The 19,817-nt window shown below is 44.2% G+C and overlaps 1 protein-coding gene across 1 annotated transcript; it reads left to right on the top strand.

Moving 5' to 3' along the window:
- The first annotated feature begins 1,231 nt into the window (after window positions 1-1,231).
- LOC139372639 (pleckstrin homology domain-containing family O member 1-A-like) lies at window positions 1,232-18,875 on the top strand. Its single transcript, XM_071112414.1, has 6 exons — window positions 1,232-1,510; window positions 2,127-2,273; window positions 13,142-13,282; window positions 15,380-15,484; window positions 16,205-16,306; window positions 16,458-18,875. Exons 1-6 carry the CDS (start codon window positions 1,484-1,486, stop codon window positions 17,766-17,768), a joined length of 1,833 nt encoding a protein of 610 aa, XP_070968515.1. The 5' UTR covers window positions 1,232-1,483; the 3' UTR covers window positions 17,769-18,875.
- Window positions 18,876-19,817: the final 942 nt, after the last annotated feature.

Below are 19,817 nucleotides of genomic sequence, written 5' to 3' on the forward strand. Positions count from 1 at the left end.
CCCCACACGGCAAACAACCAAAATGTTTGGCAGCCCATGTTTGGCAGTTGATTGATTCTTTGCCAACTGCCTACCCCCACTACCAGCCACATGGGCCACAGATATTCAGCCTGCCTCCCTATAAAACCTCTCCAAACCCCACCACCACCACCCCCAAATCAGATCCTCTAATCCTCCGCAACAACAACAACATTGCCTGGGTTATGTTCATAAGGAATACAACCGAAAGTGTTTTCAATACGAAATGGAAATGAGCGTTTCTTATTGCAGTCTCGCCCCGTTTTAAGTAATTGTTTTTCCGTTTGCTGCCTAAGGAACAAGACGCTGTTCACCATAACACAGCAGCAACTCCACAGTCAGAGTGCATTCCCTGGAGATTGTGGGTGTGTGTTCTGAAAGATCTGGAGGTCAGGAAAAGGCTCAGAGTTTGTGCTCTGAGCAGCTTAATGCCGATTACTTACACAACACTGCTTTTTCTTATCGGAGGTCCAAAAATGCGGTGTTCAGTTGTTTCGGTATATTTAGAGGATAAGTAGATGGGAATATGACTACTAGGAAAGTTGCCCCAGGATGTCTCTAATTTGCCAACAACCTCCATCTGAACTCAAGAGACATGAGTCTTAGGACAGGAGAATTTGCCCAATTTGTGTTTGTTTCGAATGACCAAGGTAATTCTGTGCAGTCATATGTACAGCATTTGTCTCTTCTTCATTGTGGATCCTGTATATTGAGGCGATGGAATCGGCACAGCTGAAAATAGAGTTAAATCAATAGATGACAGAAAACCATGAACCTAACTGTCTAGGGTGCATGCAACAGTAATTTAAAGGTCTCCATCACTAGACAAAATGTTGTGGTCTCCTAGAAATATAATGGAAAGAATAGATTATATTTCTATGGGGTTCTCCAAATACTCACCCCCCCCTGTAATATGATTTAAATTGAAATGTTGTATGGATAAGTCTAGTTGGCCAATGCAAGAATGTATACAAGTTCTATTGAAAAATCAATGGTCATTATCATAATGATATCAATTGTGGATTTTAGTTTATTGTTCCCATATGGGCAGGTTATGGATCTGGGTTTGATTACTCTCAACTGACCCATGCTCTTCTATTTCCCAAACGTACTGTAAGAGCGCTTTGGCTTCCTCGGTCTTGGTGACATCACGTCGACAGCGCAATAGATGGAGCTGTCGAGCACTTTAATAACGGGAATGCCCTTTCAGCCCGCTTGTTTAAGATCAGTGTAGCCTACCTACCGAGGTGGAGGGACGATGCCACCGTCTCGTAATAACGGACAGTGCACGAACAGACCGCGTCATCGAAATTAAGAATATAAACCGTTATTGAAACAGATTGGGGAGAAAATAAAGGGAAAGACAGTTTATGCAATTAAAAAATATCTCTTCTCCGAAAGAAAGGAAAATACTTAAAACTGTAGGAACTCCCTGGCTCACATCCACAAAAGTGATTCTGTCATAATGAAGAAGAGCAATCTAGCCAAACGGGTGAGATATAGCTTTTTTTCCAAGTATTGGGTGCAAGTTTTTGGCCATGCATCTTTGCATTAGCCTATACATTTTCTAGGATATAACTGGCAATATGCCCAGAATCGGGCATTATGCGCGCTTTGACACGACAGCACACATAAGCCGCCAAATCACACACATTGTCTATATCACGCATTTGATAGCATACAATTCCTAAATAAACGTCGTTTGGCATGTCCTTATGCGTTCCACATTCAATCTGTATGTAGCCTATCAATTTCCTTGTGTGCCATTACACGGATTTCCTCAACATACGGATGCAATCTTCCAGTGAAGAGTACAATGTGTTGTCAGATGTCCGTTGCGCTGTATCGGTTGGTAGCTTTCAGATATTTTATTTGCCACACCCTGGATGTTATAAGACATGCACTTAAATTTTACGCACAGAAGAGCGCACCGTTATGATTTTTTGGAAAAGACGCGAGGAGACTCATAGTTGCCCGAGTGGATTTACTGAGGCTCAGATTGAAAAGTCATTTGCCTTTGAAAGGGCTCGTCTTTTCTCTGTACTCTCGCGAACATCTTGTTAAGCTAAACTAGGTTTTAACGGGTTTATTCCACTTCTAACATGCAGGGTCCTCAAGATGTCAACCAGCTGTCATCGCAGCCAGACAAAGTAGGCTGGATCCGCAAGTTCTGTGGCAAAGGGATTTTCAGGGAAATATGGAAAAACCGTTTTGTAATACTGAGAGGAGACCATCTGTACATCTCTGAGAAAGAGGTATGCACTTCTCTTTTACCTCCACAGTGGAGGCTGCTGAGGGGAGGACGGCTCATAACAATGGCTGGGACGGGGCAAATGGAATGGCATCAAACCATGTGTGGCTCCAGCCATTACCACGAGCCCGTCCTCCCAGTTAAGTTGCCACCAACCTACTGTGCTCCAATATTATGTGAAGGCCAGTGGAGGCTGCTGAGGAGAGGATGGCTCATAATAATGACTGGAATAGAGACAATGGAATGGCATCAAACACATCCTATGTGGTTTCCATGTGTTTGATGTCATTCCATTGACTCCATTCCAGCCATTATTATGAGCCATCCTCTCCTCAGCAGCCTCCAATGGTGAAGGCTATAATTGTGTCTACAGTGGGCGCACCTGTACTTGAAATTGTTAAACGGACAACCTGGCCACCTGTGTGTGTGTGTGTGTGTGTGTGTGTGTGTGTGTGTGTGTGTGTGTTGTGTGTGTGTGTGTGTGTGTGTGTGTGTGTGTGTGTGTGTGTACTGCCGTAGATATTTCAGGTTTCCTTTGTTGCAGGCTCGCTCCCCTTGCTCAGTAGAGATGCTCTGTGTGTGTGTCTGTCTGTGCACCACACAGTTGAAAACCAATGAACCACAAATACCACAAGGTGCATCATTTAGATGACAGCTCTGACAGGAAAACATGGATTTGGACTTTTTGGCCTGTGGAAGGACATCTTGGGTTTCTCAAGTTTCAGAGATCTGAGGAACTTGTTTTGTGGAAATGTGAAATGCCTTTTAATGTAAGCTACACCTGAGCTCTCTGCTCTTGCTCTGTTGTTTCCAGCAACACATTTCACCAGGAGTCCCCCTAGGTTTTGAATAGACAGATGCTGTTAGAAGTCTGGAAATCAAGGCCATGGGAAGGGGACAATGGAATTGATTGAAGTTCCTTAGCTGTTGAAAATAAATAGGATAAATTGTCAAATCTAAGCACAAGTCCCCATGCAAGCACAAAAAAAATGATGTGCTGAATTCAGATTACTTTCACTGACGCAAACGTTCCCACCTTCTGAGGTCAACAAAATGCCCACTGGGCACATGCGTCAATTCAACATCTATTCCATGTTGGTTCAACATAATTTAATTGAAATGACCTGGAAACAACGTGGATTCAACCAGTGTGTGCCTAGTGGGTACTACTATGGGCATTGGTGGCGGATGGGGAGTCAGTATAATTGTTGGGCAGATTTAGAACACTGTCCATTACAATACAACAGGTTTTGGCCATCGAATAGAAAAATAACTATTTTGTTTGACCGAAAGTAATGGCTTATGTCAAAGTGCTTTTATCACATGAAAGGTGCCAGTGAACAACCTCATTTATCAGTACAAGTTTCGAGATCAAATGGCCTCGGTGTTAAACCTTGAGATGTAGCGAATTCACACCCTTTCGTTCTGTGGAAAGGCGCTGAACCATCATATCTGGGGAGTAGCACTGGTATCTTTTTGTTGTTGATAATGACCACACTATAGGGCATGGACAGAATCAGCCATCCATCTCTGTATTCTCTATTCTTTTCTGTCTTCTTTGTTTTTGAGGTCAGATTCTGTTTGATATCACTGTTTCAATACTCCCCCCAAGCAGTAATCATGGAGATAAACGCTACTGACAGCTGAGAGGGCACAGGTCTTTCTGAAAGTGGAATAATGCCCTTTAAATGATTCCTCTATGGGATTCTCAGAAAGTCTCATGAAAGACAAACATTTAAAGATAATGACTCGCAGACATGCACTTGGTTCAGTTCAGGTTCAGTTAAGGCTAACCTTGTTCATAAAATGTGTATCTGGTTCAGTTGTGGATGTAGGTGTCACGCTTGCTAACGAAACAAACAGACCAATGACACCTTTGCAGGTTCACTTGACGATTCAGTCACATGCAATGCCTCTCTCGCCTTATCTTCAAGCCCCAGAGGCCTGACTGAGTTTTGAGTGCTCCTGCTGTCCATTCCAGAACCCCGAATAAGACCGTGGACAAGGCTCCAGCAGGGTACTCACAGGCTTCCCTTGAAGGGAGAGAGCGGGACTGAGGGCTCCAGCTGCATGCAATGCCAGTTTCCCTGATCATTTTAGAGCCAACGTTTTTTTCTTCTTCTGTGACCCTACTCCCTTACAGCCTGCTGGATGAGCAACAAACACGTGTCAGAATCTCATAAGACCCATGGCTGACGCAGCTGCGCCTCTCGCTGTGCCTGAGGATCCCCAAGCACCCCAAATGCCCCCACCCCTCAACCCTACCCTATACACACAAGACAGGCTGAAGCTGAGGTTCAGTTGCTGTGTAATGCCATCACCATCCTCACCAGTGGTACGGGACGCATCAATTCAGTGTTGTTCACGTTCTCTCCCTTTTTTGGTCTCTTTATCGTGTCTCACACGTGCTCTCTAATTTTTGGGATGTTTTAGCTCTGTTATGTAATGCATCGATGGCTCCTTTTACACTTACTACAATTCTATTTTTGATAAGGAGATATTTTTATATTAGGGTAATTGGTAAGTGGCATGCTAGCTATTTATCAGGTGAAGGTAACTGCTCCCTCAGTGCTGTTTGACCTGCGTGTCATGTGCTCCGCTGCAACTTCTTAATAACCACGATTAATGGTGGTGCATTATTCAAATGTGAACTTTGAAAAGACAAGCACGCTGTTCACGAAGTGGGGCAGAAGGCTAAGATGAACACTAAGGCTTTTGTATCTCTGACACTCAGCGTAACTACAGCTGTACGGCCTCTTGGGGCCCGGAATAATCTTTTCATTTTCCTATAGAGTGCCCTCTTTGAGTTTGATTTAATGGCTTATCGACTTTGAGTGCTATCACTTTGTGTGCTATCACTTTGTTAGCGAAGTTACAGCACAAATGACACTTTTGAACCATAATCACCGAATGAATTGCCCCAATAATTTCTATTAATCACAGATGAAGGACACTCATACTGTGAGTTCAGTCCAACACGTTATACTGTATTTCAAAGCAGGTGTGGTTTTGAATCAACATAGTCAAGCGTACAACTTGCGGGAGTATTTGCTTAAATGCGTTAAACACTTGCGTTAAAACGTGACCAGCATTGTAGTTTAACTTTATCTGCAATTGATTGAATTGTGGCATGAGTGTGCAAGCTAGCCAATTGTCTGCTGCCTCATAAGATTAGCTACATAAGCTCGGGGGAAGCACAGTAAGCAGGTATACTGTTCTATTACCTCGAAGCATCTTCACACGGGGCACCGTTTCGATGTGTCAGAGGTTCTCATAAGAGGATTTGCAGCCATGCAACTGGGACTCTGAGACGTTAACTGCTGGTGAAATTACACTGTACTTCCCCAGATTCAAACTTACTTAATCATTTGACCACTAATACAAACATGTTCTCTTGTCAATTTTTTAAATGTTTGATTGTGGGGGTGATACTGTATTTAGAGGGAAGTTTACAGAGAGAACTAAGGCGTAAACTGGGATGAACTCCTGCCGCAGGAGGGGAAATAGTCTGGAGGTCAGCAACCAACACTACCACGAGACCGACCCGGCACAGAACACAAATATACACTACCGGTTAAAAGTTTTAGAACACCTACTCATTCAAGGGTTTTTCTTTATTTTTACTATTTTTTAGATTGTAGAATAATAGTGAAGACATCAAAACTATGAAATAACACATATGGAATCACGTGGTAACCAAAAAAGTGTTCAACAAATCTAAATATATTTTATATTTGAGATTCTTCAAATAGCCACCTGTTGCCTTGATGACAGCTTTGCACACTCTTGGCATTCTCTCAACCAGCTTCATGAGGTAGTCACCTGGAATGAATGTCAATTAACAGGTGTGCGTTCTTAAAAGTTAATTTGTGGAATTTCTTTCCTTCTTAATGCATTTTAGCCAATAAGTTGTGTTGTGACAAGGTATGGGTGGAATACAGAAGACCAAGTCCATATTATGGCAAGAACAGTTCAAATAACCAAAGAGAAACGACAGTCCATCATTACATGAGGGTCAATAAGGAACATTTAAAAAACTCTGAAAGTTTCTTCAAGTGCAGTCGCAAAAACCATCAAGCGTTATGATGAAACTGGCTCTCATGAGGACTGCCACAGGAATGGGAGTTACCTCTGGTGCAAAGGATAAGTTCATTAGAGTTACCAACCTCAGAAATTGCAGCCAAAATAAATGCCTCACAGAGATCAAGTAACAGACACATCTCAACATCAACTGTTCAGAGGAGACTGTGAATCAGGCCATCATTGTCGAATTGCTGCAAAGAAACCACTACTAAAGGACACCAATAAGAAGCAGAGACTTACTTGTGCCAAGGAACAAATTGGACATTTTTGGTTCCAACCGCCGTGTCTTTGTGAGATGCGGTGTGGGTGAACGGATGATCTCTGCATGTGTATTTCCCATCGTAAAGCATGGAGGAGGAGGTGTAATGGTGTGGGGGTGCTTTGCTGGTGACACTGTCTGTGATTTATTTAGAATTCTTACCAGCATGGCTACCACAGTATTCTGCAGCAATACGCCATCCCATCTGGTTTGGGCTTATTGGGACTATCATTTGTTTTTCAGCAGGACAATGACCCAACACACTGTGTAAGGGCTATTTTTACCAAGAAGGAGAGTAATTGAGTGCTGCATCAGATGACCTGGCCTCCACAATCCCCCGACCTCAACCAAATTGAGATGGTTTGGGATGAGTCGGACCGCAAAGTGAAGGAAATGCAGCCAACAAGTGCTCAGCACATGTGGGAACTCCTTCAATACTGTTGGAAAAGCATTCCAGGTGAAGCTGGTTGAAAGAATACCAAGAGTTTGCAAAGCTGTCATCAAGACAAAGGGTGGCTATTTGAAGAATCTCAAGTATAAAATATATCTAGATTTGTTTAACACTTTTTTGGTTACTACATGATTCCATATGTGTTATTTCATAGTTCTGATGTCTTCACTATTATTCTACAATGTAGAAAATAGTACAAATAAATAAAAACCCTTGGATCAGTCGGGGTTATAAAACTTTTGACCTGTAGTGTATACTGAGTGTACAAACATTAGGAACACGACATGACATAGACTGACCAGGTGAATCCAGGTGAAAGCATTATCCCTTATTGATGGCACTTGTTAAATCCACTTCAATCAGTGTAGATGAAGGGGAGGAGACAGGATAAATAAGTATTTTTAAGCTTTGAGACAATTGAGACATGGATTTTGTATGTGTGCCATTCAGAGGGTGAACGGGCGAGACAAAATATTTAAGTGCTTTTGAATGGGGTATGGTAGTAGGTGCCAGGCACACCGGTTTGTGTATGTCAATAACTGGGTTTTTCACGCTCAGCAGTTTACCGTGTGTATCCAGAATGGTCCACCACCCAAAGGACATCCAGTCAACTTGACACAACTGTGGAAAGCATTGGAGTCAACATGGGCCAGCATCCCTGTGGAATGCTTTCGATGCCTTGTAGAGTCCGTGCCCCAATGAATTGAGGCTGTTCTGAGGGCAAAAGGGGGTGCAAGAATATATTAGGAAGGTGTTTCTAATGTTTTGTACACTTAGTGTATTTTAAGACTATTGAATTTCATCACCTCCCTGTTACTTTGCAGTGTCAGGGGAAACTACTCAGAGAACAGCTCCAGTATTTTTGTGTTGAACATTTCAAGATATCATTAAAGGTTTCATCATCTCAAAGAGCCTGTTAACTGCGGTGTATTTTTCACATTATGCCCACTCAGCTACTGCTCAACGCAGGATTTTGAATAATGTTGTATCATCTTCCCATAATAGGCTGCAGAACCATAGCTCGGAGAGACTCAATTGGCCACACAGACGTGCTGCCATAAGAACGTGTATTACACGGCACAGGAACTGCGTAGACGCGTGGGTTACAGAGAGGTCTGTTCGTCCATAGAAGGCTGCTGGTGTGTGAAGTGTACAGCAGCGTATGTTGTCGTTGTTGAGCATGAGATGTGTGTCTGTGTGCTGAGAGAGCAGGTTAAGGAGGTGCGTGTTCTCTGCTCCGACGATATCAACCCTGCGTATCGCTCTGTTCTTATCTTACAGCTGTGCTATTGGCTGCGGGTTAGGCACATCATACACCTTTCATAAGAGCGCTCTCTGTTCTCTTCTGTAGTCTCGGCACGTGCAGACAGAGATATGCTCCTGTAGAATGCTCAAAGTGCTTCAACACGAGCACTCAATCTATGATCTATGTGAATAATTGACGGGATTTCCGTCTATGTTCATGTACTGTATATATAGAGTTTTCGTGGTTTTCAGGGGTGACTTGCACGGCATATGAAAGAGGACACTCAAACAAAACAGGATTTAGTGAGAGAGAGAGTGAGGGAAGCTTGTATTCGTCGGACCGTATGACCTAGGCCAAGGGGTACTTGGGGTAAGATTTTAGGCCCTGCTTTGAAGAAATGTGGTGACACAGTTGGACAAGGTGTTTTGTAGTTGGTCAAGATCTTTGCGATTGATGCAGCTTACAGATACTGCAATGTGATTGGCTCAACATCTGTGACAGAAGGCGAATGTGTGACCAAGTTTAGTGGTTGATAGAGAAACCCTCTGACTGGGGGAGCTTAGCATGAAATTGGACTAACACACCTCTGACATTGGTCAAGGACAAGGCAAGTGTTGTTGCTGGTCCGACGGATCAATGTGATCAGTGGAGAACTGGGTTATCGGTGGAAACCCGTATGTAATTGGATATGATATGATATGGATATGATATGATATGGATATGATATGATATGGATATGACTGGTTGTCAAGCATATCATGTGGTCAATGTAACAAAGCTATATGATTGGTGCAGGGAGGCCTGGTGGTTTAGCTTTTCACACTTGTTATGCTAGTTATTTCAGGAAAACCTACAAGCCAGTTCTGAGAATATTATATATACAGTGCCTTGCGAAAGTATTCGGCCCCCTTGAACTTTGCGACCTTTTGCCACATTTCAGGCTTCAAACATAAAGATATAAAACTGTATTTTTTTGTGAAGAATCAACAACAAGTGGGACACAATCATGAAGTGGAACGACATTTATTGGATATTTCAAACTTTTTTAACAAATCAATAACTGAAAAATTGGGAGTGCAAAATTATTCAGCCCCCTTAAGTTAATACTTTGTAGCGCCACCTTTTGCTGCGATTACAGCTGTAAGTCGCTTGGGGTATGTCTATCAGTTTTGTACATCGAGAGACTGACATTTTTTCCCATTCCTCCTTGAAAAACAGCTCGAGCTCAGTGAGGTTGGATGGAGAGCATTTGTGAACAGCAGTTTTCAGTTCTTTCCACAGATTCTCGATTGGATTCAGGTCTGGACTTTGACTTGGCCATTCTAACACCTGGATATGTTTATTTTTGAACCATTCCATTGTAGATTTTGCTTTATGTTTTGGATCATTGTCTTGTTGGAAGACAAATCTCCGTCCCAGTCTCAGGTCTTTTGCAGACTCCATCAGGTTTTCTTCCAGAATGGTCCTGTATTTGGCTCCATCCATCTTCCCATCAATTTTAACCATCTTCCCTGTCCCTGCTGAAGAAAAGCAGGCCCAAACCATGATGCTGCCACCACCATGTTTGACAGTGGGGATGGTGTGTTCAGCTGTGTTGCTTTTACGGCAAACATAACGTTTTGCATTGTTGCCAAAAAGTTCAATTTTGGTTTCATCTGACCAGAGCACCTTCTTCCACATGTTTTGTGTGTCTCCCAGGTGGCTTGTGGCAAACTTTAAACAACACTTTTTATGGATATCTTTAAGAAATGGCTTTCTTCTTGCCACTCTTCCATAAAGGCCAGATTTGTGCAATATACGACTGATTGTTGTCCTTTGGACAGAGTCTCCCACCTCAGCTGTAGATCTCTGCAGTTCATCCAGAGTGATCATGGGCCTCTTGGCTGCATCTCTGATCAGTCTTCTCCTTGTATGAGCTGAAAGTTTAGAGGGATGGCCAGGTCTTGGTAGATTTGCAGTGGTCTGATACTCCTTCCATTTCAATATTATCGCTTGCACAGTGCTCCTTGGGATGTTTAAAGCTTGGGAAATCTTTTTGTATCCAAATCCGGCTTTAAACTTCTTCACAACAGTATCTCGGACCTGCCTGGTGTGTTCCTTGTTCTTCATGATGCTCTCTGCGCTTTTAACGGACCTCTGAGACTATCACAGTGCAGGTGCATTTATACGGAGACTTGATTACACACAGGTGGATTGTATTTATCATCATTAGTCATTTAGGTCAACATTGGATCATTCAGAGATCCTCACTGAACTTCTGGAGAGAGTTTGCTGCACTGAAAGTAAAGGGGCTGAATAATTTTGCACGCCCAATTTTTCAGTTTTTGATTTGTTAAAAAAGTTTGAAATATTCAATAAATGTCGTTCCACTTCATGATTGTGTCCCACTTGTTGTTGATTCTTCACAAAACAATACAGTTTTATATCTTTATGTTTGAAGCCTGAAATGTGGCAAAAGGTCGCAAAGTTCAAGGGGGCCGAATACTTTCGCAAGGCACTGTATATGTAGTATTACATTATAAATAAACCCGCCTCTTTCAACTCCCCAGCTCTAAACTGCATTACATTTTCCAGAGTGATTGAAAATATGCTTTTAATCCATTTCTCCTTTTAATTCCAACCTGGTTTATTTAAAATCCTTTCGGGCTTGATTACAGGGTATTACAGGCATGTCCACCAGATTTTGGAGTGTGACCAAAGGGACATCGCCTTTCCATTCGCTCTAGGGTTTCCCCCTGCATTCTACTGTTGGATGGGCTGCCGCCGGCTATTATAGACTTTCGGTATCTTTGCGTTTCAGGGCTGTATGTTACTGGGCTATTCTCAGTGATTCAGTGCAGGATTTAACCCCCACTGACACCCCCAACTCTGCTTTTCCATATAGGGAGCAGGAGCGGAGGGAAATATCGATGGGAGGGTGGGGTTCCAGAATGGATCCTCAGGGTTTCTTTTGCCCCATATTAGAGTCTCTCTCTGTCTCTCTCTCACACACACACACACGCACGCACGCACACACACACGCGCACGCACGCACACACATGCGCGCACACACACACAGTTCATGCTTAACTTCTACATTTTAAATGCAGTTTGGGTGGCTAACGAAAAGGTAGCCGCATGCGGGTAGGACACAGTTTGAATCTATGTTTTGTCATGAAGAAATTGGACGACACTTTGATGTATGTATTGTGCTCATCCAGTATACTGTATATCGCTAGGCATAATAGAGTTACTCAATGAAATTAAAAGACACAAATGGCCAAATGTAGCCCTAACAAGTGCATTTCAGGCTGCTAGTGGTTTAACCGCGGTTGATACTAGGCTGCGACACATTATATAATGATACCGTATGTGGTGGTTTCTTTGATCACAGAGGCTCTCAGTTGCTCCGTGTCTCGTTCGAACGTTGGCAGATTCCTCTGATGCAGGGCTCTGTTGCTGTGGAAAATCTCTATGCATCAAGATGAAAGTGGAACACCCCTGCCCCTTCCAAAAACACACTCGCATCCACCCACACACACCATTGCTATGTATTCCAATGACGTTCAACCTTATTTTTCTGCGTCTTCCTTTAGTTCTCACACAAGAGGCCTGCACACAGGCTTGTACCCATGTCAAGAACCGACCCCCAACACCACCAAAACACACACACACCTGCCTTGACCCCCATTGACCCCGTTGGTATGTAGAATCTAATGGGGCTCTCTGGGAGGTCCCACCACCCGTGAGGTTGTATGTAATCACCTGTCAGTCAGGCTCAGTGGAGGGGTCGATGTCTCTGCCCCAGCGCTGTTGATTACAATTGATCTGTGTTTAAACAGACACTTTGCTGCGGGGCCACGAGACCAATAATGGGAGGCAGGGGAGTAGCACAGGAACACCCGCTCCAAGACTACATTTTTCTACTAATTTGTCTGGCTATTGCTCTTTGACGGTATTGGGAAGCAGGTTTTGAAAATGAACACATCTTTCAATGCTCTGTGTAAAAGCATGATCATGACATAGTAACATTAGGATGTCAGGCATGTAATGGATTTTTTTCGTATCGACATTTGGACTTAAAAAGACCTTTGTTACACCTACAGAAGAGCTTCTGTATACGCATTTAAGGCCTGGTATTTCAGAACATTTCATTTGAAACCTCAATAACATAATGGATGATACGAATGTGAGAAGTGGTTGATTTTGACCCAGGCACCGTGGTGTGTCCCTGTGCTGTTGATGGCTGATGGAACAAAGAGTGGTAATTAAGCAATAAGGCATGGGGGGGTGTGGTATATGGCCAATATACCACAGCTAAGGGCTGTTCTTAGGCACGACTCATCGCGGAAGTGCTTTATTGTTATTATAAACTGGTTACCAACGTAGTTAGAGCAGTAAAAATAAATGTTTTGTCATACTCATGGTATACGATCATACCACGGCTGTCAGCCAATCAGCATTCAGGGCCGGAACCACCCAGTTTATAATTAGTCTTTTAACCCTTGGGTTAAACTCAAGATGACCTTCTGTAATGCATAGTAGGTTGTTCAGTGTGTGTGTGTGTGTGTGTGTGAGAGAGAGAGAGAGTTTGAGCGTGTGTGTGTGTGTGTGTGTGTGTGTGTGGTGTGTGAGAGAGAGAGTTTGTGTGTGTGTGTGTGTGTGTGTGTGTGTGTGTGTGTGTGAGAGAGAGAGAGTTTGAGTGTGTGTGTGTGTGTGCATATGTGTGTTTTTGTAGTAGACAGATGTTTTAAGGTTCAAAACAAATTGACAAAGCTAATTTGCCAGTGCCATCTTGCACATCTCTATAGACCTGAGTTGTAACTACTTCCTGTTTTGTCTGCGTGTTTCCAGGTGAAGGATGAGAGGAAGGTCCATGAGTTGTTTGACCTGGCTGACTACGAACGCTCTGAGGAGCTGCGCAAGGCCAAGAGTCGCAGTAAGAAGAACCACAGCAGGTTCACCCTGCTTCGCTGCAAGCAGCCTGGGAATATGGTGAGTCCTTCTGCCCAGGGAAAGTGAAGGAGTCAGGCAGGGAGGTTGCACAGGGCCTGGGGTGCGTAGGCCTCAGTAAGAAGCCCTTACTGCAGGTGTCGATTTTAGCTGAAAATGCACTTAGAAGTTTAATTTGGCTGAAAACTGAAACTTGAGGCAAGTTTATCCTCAGACATAGTTTGTGGTTTTCTGTAAAGAGAGAGTATGATATTTTGAGTACACGTTCAAAATCAAATCAATCAAATTGTATTTGTCACATGCTGCCTATACAACAGGTGTAGACTACCAGTGAAATGCTTACTTACGGGTCCTTTTCCAACAATGCAGAGTTAAAGATAACGGAGTGGCTACGGACACCGATATTTTGTATCTCAATAGAGAGAAATAGTAATGCCGTCTTTTTGTAGGAACTACATCCTGCCATGGTTCATTGGACAAAGCCTACGGGGAAATGAATAGCGTTTTGGGATAAACGCCAAAAATAAGGACGTAAAGGCTTCATAATTCATGAAGGTCATGTTAACATGACATGTTATCTCATAGAAACAAAACACATAACGTATCTCCCAAGCCTGTGTTGACCTCCGACCTTGTTTTCTGCTGTGTCCACTCCGCTACCTACGTAGCTGCTGTGGCCACTCCGCTACCTACGTAGCTGCTGTGTCCACTCCGCTACCTATGTAGCTGCTGTGTCCACTCCGCTACCCACGTAGCTGCTGTGTCCACTCCGCTACCCACGTAGCTGCTGTGTCCACTCCGCTACCTACGTAGCTGCTGTGCTGACTGCTTCACTGCCGGTCCCCCTTCCTTGATCGCCTTTGTCCGGTAGCTGGTGTAGCCTACAAACTTCATGTTGTACACAAAACTGTTCGCACTATTGTATTCCCTTAGTCGGCTATTAAGCATAAGCGCAATTACCTACACATGTCCTGTTGTCAACCAAACTGTTCAACCTACTGCACTTCATGCCTCAGTAAGCATAATTTCATGTTCTTTTTTTGAGGGGAGTGGGTTACGTGTAGCTATTTACATGTTTTACACAAAATACATGATCAACATGTACAAGTTTTGTTGTCGGTATTGGTGTCGACGGTGCAGGCTGGTGGCAGTGGTGTAATGGTGCGGTGAATGTTTTCCTGGCACACGTTAGGTCCCTTGATACCAATTGAGCAACGTTTCAATGCCCTGAAGAATTCCGGCTGTTCTGGAGGCAAAGGGATGTCCGACCCGGTACGAGATAGTTGTACCTAATAAACTGGCCACTGAGTGTATGTGGTGAAAGTGTGTGTGTGTGTTGGGGTGTCAGTGTGTGGGTAGAGTCCACTGTGTGTGCATAGTCCGTTCAAGAAGGTGCAAAAAAAATGTGTCTAGCTGATGGCATTTCTTCAATTTTCTCGCTGGGAGATGATATGGTTGTGTTGCCACATTGGATTGAACATTAACACACCCCCACCGCAGACCGGGATTGGTGGATTTCTCCAGAAAGACATAATCCACAGAATCCCATTACCACTGAAGAGGCATTCTCTATAACGGCCAAATCCTATAGAGATTCCACCCACAGAAGTTGTCACTTCTGACCCACTGCAGTTCCTCTCGATCTCGGCACCAGCTGCTGGTTCATTTCACTTCATTGTTCACTGTCGTAGTGTGATATTCTGTAACTACGTGTCGGGAATGGAAGGGGGAAGTGTGTGTTTGAGAGTAGATTTTAATTATACACAAGAAGATGTAACTGGATTAAGGGCAGATGCTCAATTTACCTATTTGTGTCAAGCTTTGCAGAGATTCTTCCTCCAGTTTACAGCTTAGACCCTGCTTTAGATAAGAGCCATCTTTAACATTTAGTGAGGCGCAATCTCCTTTTCTTGGCGATTTAGGCAAAGCCGCCCCATTAAGCTTCCTGTCCCCCTTTCCATCTCTCACACACTGGCTACGTTCCAAATCTCCCTCCAAGCCAATGCTTCCACTCATTTATTGCTTTTAAATCCATGATGAGAGTGTGCAAGTGCACACTTACTGTAGGAAGAAGGGTGAATATTGGGAGGATCCCTTTCTCTTCTTTCAACCACTCAATCGATTCTGTCCTTTCCTCAGGTGCCCAATCTTGTGTTTTTGGCCGTTAGCCCCGAGGAGAAGGAGTCGTGGGTCAATGCCCTCAATACAGCCATCATCAAAGCCAAGAACCGCATTTTTGACGAGGTATGTCAGTCACTCTTCTCCTCCCCTTCTCTGTCGCTATGTCGCCAGCTCTCACTTCTCCCCAGCTTTCTACAGCTTCCCTTATTTTTCTCTCTCATTATCATGTCTCTCATGCAACATTTATGATTTCAAATTAAACCACCGACACTCAAAACGCCCCCACGGCCAGCCTTAAAAAGTTTGCAGACAAATTTAGCCGTTGCAGTTGCTAGGCCCACTATGTAAAATTGGTGAATTTAGACAAAAGCGAAAGTAAGCGGTATCTCCCCAGGCGTGGATGAGAGATCAAAGTGTTTCCTCGCTGACTCATCCATCTCCGTCGGGAACAGTCCTCGTTAACGCTCCGTCCCTGCCGACACCCACCGGTTTTCCTCGTGCCTCTCGATCAAACAGTCCCTCCCCATCACACACTATAGGGTGAAAAATCCATCTTCCGTATTTAGAGATCGTCGAGAAGTGAGAATGAACTCTGCAGCCACCATAGTGTGAAGTGCCTGCTTTCGCACAGCAGGTTGAATTCCAACACCCAGCAATGTACTCTGCTCTAATGCACTCTACTGTTCTCTACATTACATCTTCAGCTCATGCTAAGGGGAAGTTACTTGTTGCTCCTATAACCTTATACTCTTTCATCCATTCCCAACTTTCTCTCCACAAATATACATTTATGTTATTCTGAATGTAAAAAAAAAAGCTATCTATTTCTGATTGTCTCCATAGGTCACAATTGAAGAGGACAGTGTCCTGGTGCACCCTACACGTGATCGTGTCAAGATTCCCCATGCACGGCGCTTGCCCACCCGGGGACACCTCATGGCTGTGGTGGGTGTTGCTACCTTGGCTAACACTGACATTTTAGTTCCAAGTCAATATTTTATTTGTGAAAGGCAAATAAGAAATTGTACTGTTTGTATTGTAAGGATTTATCCTGGTCTGTTTCAATGAATGCTAAACTCTCTTGTGCTCTCCCTAGGCATCCACCTCTTCAGACGGAATGTTGACCCTTGACCTTGTCCACGAGGAAAATGGCTCCACCCCAGATGATGAGGAAGAAGGCTTCTGGGAAAATAACTTCCGGGTTGACCTAGACAAACGGACCACAGGTCGTCAGCGTTCTGGCACAGATGTCTCCAAACTCTGTGTCACCACAAGGGACCCAAGGGTACCCAAGACGGGCAGCCTGCCCCGCGGGAGCGAGCTCTCCTGGGGCCAGGCGCACCATCTTGAGGCTCAATCCCACACCCCTCAACCAGGGAAGAGGTTCAGTGCCCAGGGTAGGAGCCGCTGTGCCTCCATGGACGAGGTCCTTTCCTCACGGCCAGTCAGAGGTGTCCTTCGCCCTCGCCCCACAGATGAACCTGTCCAGCCTGTTGGACAACTGCAGAGTCTTATCGCCCAGAAAATGCAGAGGGCTCAGGAACTGCTGGAAGAAATGCGATTGGAGGAACTGCAACATGCAAAGGGAATTGACTCGCCCTATCTGAAGGGCATTGACTCGCCTCGCTTGCACCATCTGAGAGGCTCTGAGTCTCCTCACTCCAGGGCCTCAGGCTCACCTCGCAGTAAGAATAGTGACTCCCCACGTTTGAGGGTAAAAGACTCGCCTCGTTTGAAGGGGAAAGACTCGCCTCGTATGAAGGGCAAGAAGTCCCGCTCAAAATGTACAGACTCACCCCATTCAAAGAGTGATGACTCTCCTAATTTGAGGGGTAAGGACTCTCCCCGTCTCAGGGCTGCTGATTCTTCCCATTTCATGGAAACACACTCGCCAAGTCTGAAGGGTTCTGAATCCCCACGTCTCAAGAACATTGGTTCACCGTTTTCAAAAAGTTTTGACTCATCTAGTCTGAAGGATTCTGTCTCGCCTCGCATCAAGGATACTGATTCTCCTGTTCTGAGGGGTAAGGACTCGCTAAATATAATTGGCAAGAATTCTCAGAGTCTGAAGAGTATCGGCTCAACTTGTCCGAAGGGTGCTCACTCGCCCCGTCTGAAGGGTGCTGACTCTCCCCGTCTGAAGGGTGCTGACCCGCTCCGTCTGAAAGGTAATGACTCGCCCCATAGTAAGAGTGCACACTCACTTATCAGTGACTGTGATTTGGAGAGTAGACGGGCGGAGGCGGAGCGTCTTCTGCAGGAAGCCGTCTCCTCCTGGCGTCAGGCTAAGGAGGTGCTGGAGGAGGTGAAGGAGCTGCAGACGCAGTCACTAAACCGCCGCTCCGAAAAGAAAACAATGGAGAGGCCCCCAACACCGCCACAGGACTATAGGCTGGGGGACCAGTGACTCTGTCGCCAACACAGCTGAAAAGCATGCTGGCTTCTCTCCAAACAAAGACAATAAGAAAGAGCACTAGGGGCATGGAGTACCTTCAGTAAATGTTCTGTCACGTTTTTGTTGTCATTGCTTGCCAGTGTTGAAGCACAAAGCTTTTAGGCTTTACTGCTCATTTTACACTGTTCTATCTTGATCCTTGTTTCCATACCGTATACTAGTCAAATTAAGCTGAGCAAGTCATGACAGAATTATTTTATTAGCAAGGCTGTTTCCTTGCTGGTGTGAATAGGTTAGATGGACCTTGACCTCATAATATGATTCTGGGCATCGGTTTTTGTTCCCTTTGTCAAAGGCTCTGTGGTCCACTCTGTGGATGGAGGGATGGGCGTCTGGGCTGTGGAAGCAGAGCAGAACTTAATCCTGCTTTGTGGATGGGGGGTGACTCAGACTGAGAGGCATAAACAAGGCTAGAGTGGGGGTGCCCGGCCTCGGTGACACTGACACCCCCAAGGAAAGTCATGCTGTTCATGTATTTACATTTATTATCCGCCAGAGGTCGATTAGGTTTCATTGCAAAATGCTTTGCACTGTAAATAGAAGTATGAAATGCGTTTTTATAGTGGACAAATGGAATGAGAACGTTTGCGTGGAAACATTGTCTGAGGAGCATTATTTCAGTCTGAAATGCATACATGGAGAAGATGCCTGGGATTTCTCTCTTTCGGTTAGCTTCAGTTATTGACAACGGTGCAGTCCAGCCCAATGACCTTGAAAAGCGACAAGATTTCCCCCAGTCAGAAACCTAGTATTGTAGTTGTTGGTCTTCTCAGACCGAATGCAAAAGGCGATCTTTCTCTTACTCTGAGCGTGTTATGTCCTCTTTCCCTCTGTGTCCTGAGCTGAGCAATAGTATTCCAGGGACAGATTCAAGATGTTAACATTCTGCAATCAAACTGATTAATTTGCCAAGCTGGATTCCTGACATGTATAGCTAAAACTCACAGACCACTTTGATTGCCAGGATATCAAGTGACTAACTGCTTCGCTTTATTAAATGCACTTCTATTTTCAGGTCATGTAGCATGGTCTCTTGCTTGTGCTCAGAATTCCTCGGTTGTTTCGGTTAATTGGGGTTCTGTGGTCTACCAAAGCCTGCGTGTGCGGAAGCCAGCAAGAGAACATGCTCGTTAACTCTGATCAGCTTCCGAGGAGAAATGCTATAATGGGATTATAATCGCAGGCGTCATGTTGGGTCTCTGTAGTGTTTGTTGCACTTCTAATCAGGTGGGAAGATGATTTTAACAGTTCTTCTGTCTCTCTTCCAAAAGGTGCACAGGTTAATCTCACAACAAGAGGATCAATGATTTAATGAGAGAGAGATGATGAAAGCTTCTGAAAGGTTTTCAGAGCACAAAAATGTTACATTTGGAGATTTGAAGATGGGTTAGTTGCACTGCACTATTTCATACCAAAATAGGGTGGAAATCAATGTTTTTAGTGTCATGTCCTGGTTTAGTCACATGGTCAGTATTTTCCGCCATGTCATTGGCTGACTGCCAAAATGTGATTCATAGGTCACTGAGTTGATATTACCATGCACAGTGCATCTAGGACAGGACAAACATCGCGCCATTACACCAGGCTCACCTCACATACGGTTACAATCACTCATGTGTGATTGCGGTTTATCAGTTTATTTGATTATGTGTGTCCCTTAAGCAGCAATTATGGCTTTGGTGCACATGACAACATGCAATACAGTAGGCCTAATGTTGATAACGAAAGAGATCTCTACCACTGCTTTGTAATCTGAACTAAGCCAAAGACCAGCATATAGCAACTCTGCCAGAAAGAGGTGAAAAGTGGTTAAAATGTCTCAAGCAATCTACATAAATAGATTTTATTTACAGCAATTGATAAATTACTAATGTATGCATAAGTTAAATAAATAATTTACACCGAATTCCCTTTGTCTTTCATCACTTTCCTTTTAACTACTGATTTGCGTCCCTAGGGGCAGAATTGCATTTTTATCATATTACCCATTAGGACTGAATT

This window comes from Oncorhynchus clarkii, chromosome 18 (genome assembly GCF_045791955.1).
Source record: "Oncorhynchus clarkii lewisi isolate Uvic-CL-2024 chromosome 18, UVic_Ocla_1.0, whole genome shotgun sequence".
In the NCBI taxonomy this organism is placed as follows: domain Eukaryota; kingdom Metazoa; phylum Chordata; class Actinopteri; order Salmoniformes; family Salmonidae; genus Oncorhynchus; species Oncorhynchus clarkii.

Coding starts and splice junctions, on each gene's coding strand:
- LOC139372639 (XM_071112414.1), top strand. CDS start 1,484: ATGAAGAAGAGCAATCTAGCCAAACGG. Junction 2,274..13,141: donor TGTACATCTCTGAGAAAGAG/GTATGCACTTCT, acceptor GCGTGTTTCCAG/GTGAAGGATGAGAGGAAGGT. Junction 15,485..16,204: donor AGAACCGCATTTTTGACGAG/GTATGTCAGTCA, acceptor TTGTCTCCATAG/GTCACAATTGAAGAGGACAG.